Source organism: Coregonus clupeaformis, chromosome 8 (genome assembly GCF_020615455.1).
Source record: "Coregonus clupeaformis isolate EN_2021a chromosome 8, ASM2061545v1, whole genome shotgun sequence".
Lineage (NCBI taxonomy): Eukaryota > Metazoa > Chordata > Actinopteri > Salmoniformes > Salmonidae > Coregonus > Coregonus clupeaformis.
In genome coordinates this window covers 41250167-41256225 of record NC_059199.1, presented here as the reverse complement: position 1 = coordinate 41256225, position 6059 = coordinate 41250167, and the positions used below count along the sequence as shown (strand labels likewise).

Genomic DNA, 6059 nt, shown 5'->3' with positions numbered 1-6059 from the left:
GTCGTAGCCGGCCGCGACCGGGAGACCCATGGGGCGGCGCACAATTGGCCCAGCGTCGTCCAGGGTAGGGGAGGGAATGGCCGGCAGGGATGTAGCTCAGTTGGTAGAGCATGGCGTTTGCAACGCCAGGGTTGTGGGTTCGATTCCCACGGGGGGCCAGTATGAAAAAAAAAAAAGAATGTATGCACTCACTAACTGTAAGTCGCTCTGGATAAGAGCGTCTGCTAAATGACAAAAAAAAATAAAAAATCTTATTTACAATGACGGCCTCCTGCAGGGACGGGGCCTGGGATTAAAAATACAAATAAAATATAGGACAAGATAGACAGCACTACACTACATAAGAGACCTAAGACAACAACATAGCATGGCAGCAACACATGACAACTCAGCATGGCAGCAGTACAAAACATGGAACAAACATTATTGGGCACAGACAACAGCACAAAGGGCAGGAAGGTAGAGACAACAGCTGATCTAAGGTCAGTTGTGAGTTTTCCCTGTATTGGTTAAGGTTTGTTGTGGACAAGGATAATCTGACCCTAGATCTGTGCTCCTGTGGGGTTACAGGGTCACCACAGCACAGGGAAGTCCTCTCTGCAGCTGAACCCGGGGTCCTTCCGCTGCTCCCAGTATGTATTAGAGCTCAGCCACGTGTCATCCTTTGATTTCCTGTTAAATAAACAAAACAACAGTCACATTCATACATACATACAGTTGAAGTCGGAAGTTTACATACACCTTAGCCAAATACATTTAAACTCAGTTTTTCACAATTCCTGACATTTAATCCTAGTAAAAATTCCCTGTCTTAGGTCAGTTAGGATCACCACTTTATTTCAAGAATGTGAAATGTCAGAATAATAGTAGAGCGAATTATTTATTTCAGCTTTAATTTCTTTCATCACATTCCCAGTGGGTCAGAAGTTTACATACACTCAATTAGTATTTGGTAGCATTGCCTTTAAATTGTTTAAACTGGGTCAAACGTTTCGGGTAGCCTTCCACAAGCTCCCGACAATAAGTTGGGTGAATTTTGGCCCATTCCTCCTGACAGAGCTGGTGTAACTGAGTCAGGTTTGTAGGCCTCCTTGCTCGCACACACTTTTTCAGTTCTGCACACACATTTTCTATAGGATTGAGGTCAGGGCTTTGTGATGGCCACTCCAATACCTTGACTTCGTTGTCCTTAAGCCATTTTGCCACAACTTTGGAAGTATGCTTGGGGTCATTGTCCATTTGGAAGACCAATTTGCGACCAAGCTTTAACTTCCTGACTGATGTCTTGAGATGTTGCTTCAATATCTCCACATAATTGTCCTTCCTCATGATGCAATCTATTTTGTGAAGTGCACCAGTCCCTCCTGCAGCAAAGCACCTCCACAGCATTATGCTGCCACCCCCGTGCTTCACGGTTGGGATGGTGTTCTTCGGCTTGCAAGCCTCCCCTTTTTCCTCCAAACATAACAATGGTCATTATGGCCAAACAGTTCTATTTTTGTTTCATCAGACCAGAGGACATTTCTCCAAAAAGTACGATCTTTGTCCCCATGTGCAGTTGCACACCATAGTCTGGCTTTTTTATGCCGGTTTTGGAGCAGTGGCTTCTTCCTTGCTGAGCGGCCTTTCAGGTTATGTCGATATAGGACTTGTTTTACTGTGGATATAGATACTTTTGTAGCTGTTTCCTCCAGCAACTTCACAAGGTCCTTTGCTGTTGTTCTGGGATTGATTTTCACTTTTCGCACCAAAGTACATTCATCTCTAGGAGACAGAACGTGTCTCCTTCCTGAGCGGTATGACAGCTGCGTGGTCCCATGGTGTTTATACTTACGTACTATTGTTTGTACAGATGAACGTGGTACCTTCAGGCGTTTGGAAATTGCTCCCAAGGATGAACCAGATTTGTGGAGGTCTACAATTTTTTTTCTGAGGTCTTGGCTGATTTATTTTGATTTTCCCATGATATCAAGCAAAGAGGCACTGAGTTTGAAGGTAGGCCTTGAAATACATCCACAAGTACACCTCCAATTGACTCAAATGATGTCAATTAGCCTATCAGAAGCTTCTAAAGCCATGACATCATTTTCTGGAATTTTCCAAGCTGTTTAGAGGCACAGTCAACTTAGTAAACTTCTGACCCACTGGAATTGTGATACAGTGAATTATAAGTGAAATTATCTGTCTGTAAACAATTGTTGGAAAAATGACTTGTGTCATGCACAAAGTAGATGTCCTAACCGACTTGCCAAAACTATATTTTGTTAACAAGAAATTTGTGGAGTGCTTGAAAAACGAGTTTTAATGACTCCAACCTAAGTGTATGTAAACTTCTGACTTCAACTGTATATACATACATACATACATACATACATACATACATACATACATACATACATACATACATACATACATACATACATACATACATACATACATACATACATACATACATACATACATACATACATACATACATACATACATACATACATACATACATACATACATACATTTCAAACATACTGCATAACCTGGCTGTAAGTGTACAACCCTAACCCCCTGTAAACATTAATGCAGAACTGTCTGAGATCTCATGACTCCACAGAACAACTTAATGGTGTCGTTTTGACCAGTCCGACACTGAGGGGCTCTATTTCCAGCTGGCGTTAAGGCAGTGCTAGTGTCAAACGCACGTTAGGTTTGCAATTTCGTCATTTAAAAACTGCCGCATTGGCATTTCCCAGCCCTAACGCCAGGTCTGTCTAATATCAGCACGCTTGCGCTCAGATGGGAGTTGGAAATATTGTTGGAAATATTTTATGCTTGTCCTTAAAATCATGATTCAAAGTGCTAATTTCAGGCAGCGCTGATAGGATATTTAAGACCAACCAAAAGCTGGATTTAGCGGTAATGCAGTTGGTTATGGCATGAATTCTAACAGCGGAAACGCAGCCTATCCAGCTATGATGCACACTGCCCATATGCGCATGGAACAAGAGTAGCTTAATGTGCTTTTGGTGCCTTTATACTTCGTTTTTAGAAACATAAAAAATGTAATGTTTTTCCCCCCATTTCATTTTATTTGGTTAAAAACCAAGCATAGCCTCCCCTCCTCTCAATAAAGGCTTTTTTTTGTGCTGCCCAATGCAATTGCGAAGTAGTCAAGACTGTCGATAAAGGGTTTGGCTCCTGAGACCGCTTGGAAATAAATCTTAAATCACCAAAGCTTTGAGAGAAGTAAAACAGTGAGCTGACATTCCCTTTTTATCTATGCATTGTAGGCAGGCCCACATTATCTTAGCGTGCAGGTCCCGTTTTGGATGTGGGTAAAACCCTCCATAGTCTGCATTATTTTAATATTTTATGGCCATGGGGAGAAATTATGGTGCCTATTAGTGCGAGATAGCCTTTTAAAACAAGTTGTTGTTTCGTTTTGTTTAGAATTTGATTTGAATTATTCCTTCTCTTTTTAGGCCTTATCAATAATGAATTTAATCTTGCTTATTGACAATGTTTGGCATGTCCATGCTCAGCCATAATACAATTTACAGTAGGCCTAGCCCCTAAATCAGTGTGAATGCTTTTGAAGCCATGCAATTACTTAGAACAATGTGGACTGCAAATGGGTTCAAGTTAACATATTTAGCAAAGATAGGTCTACATTTTGTTATTTCGTTTTTGTAAGCCATTTAACAAACTATAATCAAATCAAATGTATTGGTCACATACACATATTTAGCAGATGTTATTGCGGGTGTAGCGAAATGCTAACGGACTAACATTGGAATTAGAGTTGATTCCAAGGCAATACATAGAAGACCGTAAATACACAACTTGAAGCAACCACATATTTCACCATGGAGCACATTCTGATTGGCCAGTGAGGGGCCAAGCCTCGACACACCCACTCGACACACCCACAACTTGTTTATTCATCAAAACCCAGCCCTTTTCGCGCCAACGCCAGCAAGTGCGCCAATAATGGTAATAGTGAAAATAGCAAAAATATTTCTGACACACCCCTGAACCTATAATGCTACCGCCTGCACTTAGATTAACCATCGCGTTACGTTTGATAAAATAGAGCCCTGAGGCTAATGGAGTGTTATTCAGATGACAGACCTGTGGCAGTGTGGTAAGTTATATAGACAGTGGTGCCATTCCGTCAGATATTTTCGATATTGTATAGCAGTGGTTCCCAACCAGGGGTACAAGGACCCCTGGGGGGTACTTGGCCTATCCACAGGGGGTACTTGAGAAGAATCATGAGATGATAGGCTTACCGGTAAAATGCACGAGGGGGTGCGCGAAAAACGTTGGGAACCACTGTTGTATAGGATACTGTGCAGCTAATAAGTAAGACTGCCTTGTTCTGTCTTCATGGCTAAATGTATGAGCAATGAACTCCCTTGTCTGCTGGAATCAGACAGAAAGGCAGGCACACACACACACACTGTTGCATACTTGAAGAAGCGTGGTTTGTGCATCATGTTGTTCTCCTCCAGAACTTTCTTCCTTTCTCTCTGGAGCAGCTCTATCCTCAGTTTCTGCTCCTCAGCCCCCTCAATGTTCCCTTCTTCCAAACACCTGTGAGAGAAATAGAGAGAGAGAATGAGATATTATGGAGAGGGAGAGATTCGAGTGAAAAGGATCCTATGAGAAGGGTGGTATAATACAGGGAAGTATGAGAGAGAGAAGGAAAACTGGAGAGCGAGGAAGACAGAGAGGACGACAGAGAGAGAGGAGAGGAGGAAGACGGAGAGAGAGGAGAGGAGGAAGACGGAGAAAGGAGGAAGACAGAGAGAGAGGAGGAGGCAAACAGATAGAGGAGAGGAGGAAGACGAGAGAGAAGAGAGGAGAGAGACAGAGTGGGAGCAGAGGAGGAAGACGGAGAGAGAGGAGGAAGACGGAGAGAGGAGGACGACAGAGAGAGGAGAGTAGGAAGACAGAGAGAGGAGAGGAGGCAGACGGAGAGAGAGGAGCGGAGGCAGACGGAGAGAGAGGAGAGGAGGAAGACGGAGAGAGAGGAGAGGAGGAAGACGGAGAGAGAGGAGAGGAGAGGAAGACGGAGAGAGAGGAAAGGAGAGGAAGACGACGAAGAGAGGAGAGGAGGAAGACGAGAGAGAGGAGAGGAGGAAGACGAGAGAGAGGAGAGGAGGAAGACATAGAGAGAGGAGAGGAGGAAGACGAGAGAGAGAGGAGAGGAGGAAGACGAGAGAGAGAGGAGAGGAGAAAGACAGAGAGAGAGGAGAGGAGGAAGACAGAGAGAGAGGAGAGGAGGCAGACGGAGAGAGAGGAGAGGAGGCAGACGGAGAGAGAGGAGAGGAGACAGACGGAGAGAGAGGAGAGGAGGAAGACGGAGAGAGAGGAGAGGAGGAAGACGGAGAGAGAGGAGAGGAGGAAGACGGAGAGAGAGGAGAGGAGGAAGACGGAGAGAGAGGAGAGGAAGACGGAGAGAGAGGAGAGGAGAGGAAGACGACGAAGAGAGGAGAGGAAGAAGACGAGAGAGAGGAGAGGAGGAAGACGAGAGAGAGGAGAGGAGGAAGACGAGAGAGAGGAGAGGAGGAAGACATAGAGAGAGGAGAGGAGGAAGACATAGAGAGAGGAGAGGAGGAAGACGAGAGAGAGAGGAGAGGAGGAAGACGAGAGAGAGAGGAGAGGAGGAAGACGAGAGAGAGAGGAGAGGAGAAAGACAGAGAGAGAGGAGAGGAGGAAGACAGAGAGAGAGGAGAGGAGGCAGACGGAGAGAGAGGAGAGGAGGCAGACGGAGAGAGAGGAGAGGAGACAGACGGAGAGAGAGGAGAGGAGGAAGACGGAGAGAGAGGAGAGGAGGAAGACAGAGAGAGAGGAGAGGAGGAAGACAGAGAGAGCAAGAGACAGAATCCCGGGGTGTGTCCTACCTCTGGTCCAGACGGAAGCGTGTGTCTGTGGGGGGTAGGAAGGGCTTCAGGGCAGCATCAAGCTCATTCAGCTCCACAGCAAACTGAGTGAAGCCATAGTACTGGTCCTGGTCCACAGGCATGGGGTCTACACAAACACATATTACAAAATTACCC

The 6059-nt window shown here is 45.1% G+C and overlaps 1 protein-coding gene across 5 annotated transcripts in view; it reads right to left on the bottom strand.

The window, feature by feature from the left end:
• Positions 1-239: 239 nt before the first annotated feature.
• The window catches only part of LOC121572049 (oxysterol-binding protein-related protein 3-like), a 30200-nt gene continuing 24380 nt past the window's right edge, over positions 240-6059 (bottom strand). For all 5 annotated transcript variants that reach the window (XM_041883912.2, XM_041883913.2, XM_041883911.2 and 2 more), the window contains 3 exons: positions 5904-6030; positions 4468-4590; positions 240-672 (listed from right to left, as the gene is read on the bottom strand). In XM_041883912.2, coding sequence (XP_041739846.1) covers positions 573-672; positions 4468-4590; positions 5904-6030 — 350 coding nt within the window. In that variant the 3' untranslated portion in view covers positions 240-572. The remainder of the gene's footprint in view (positions 673-4467; positions 4591-5903; positions 6031-6059) is intronic.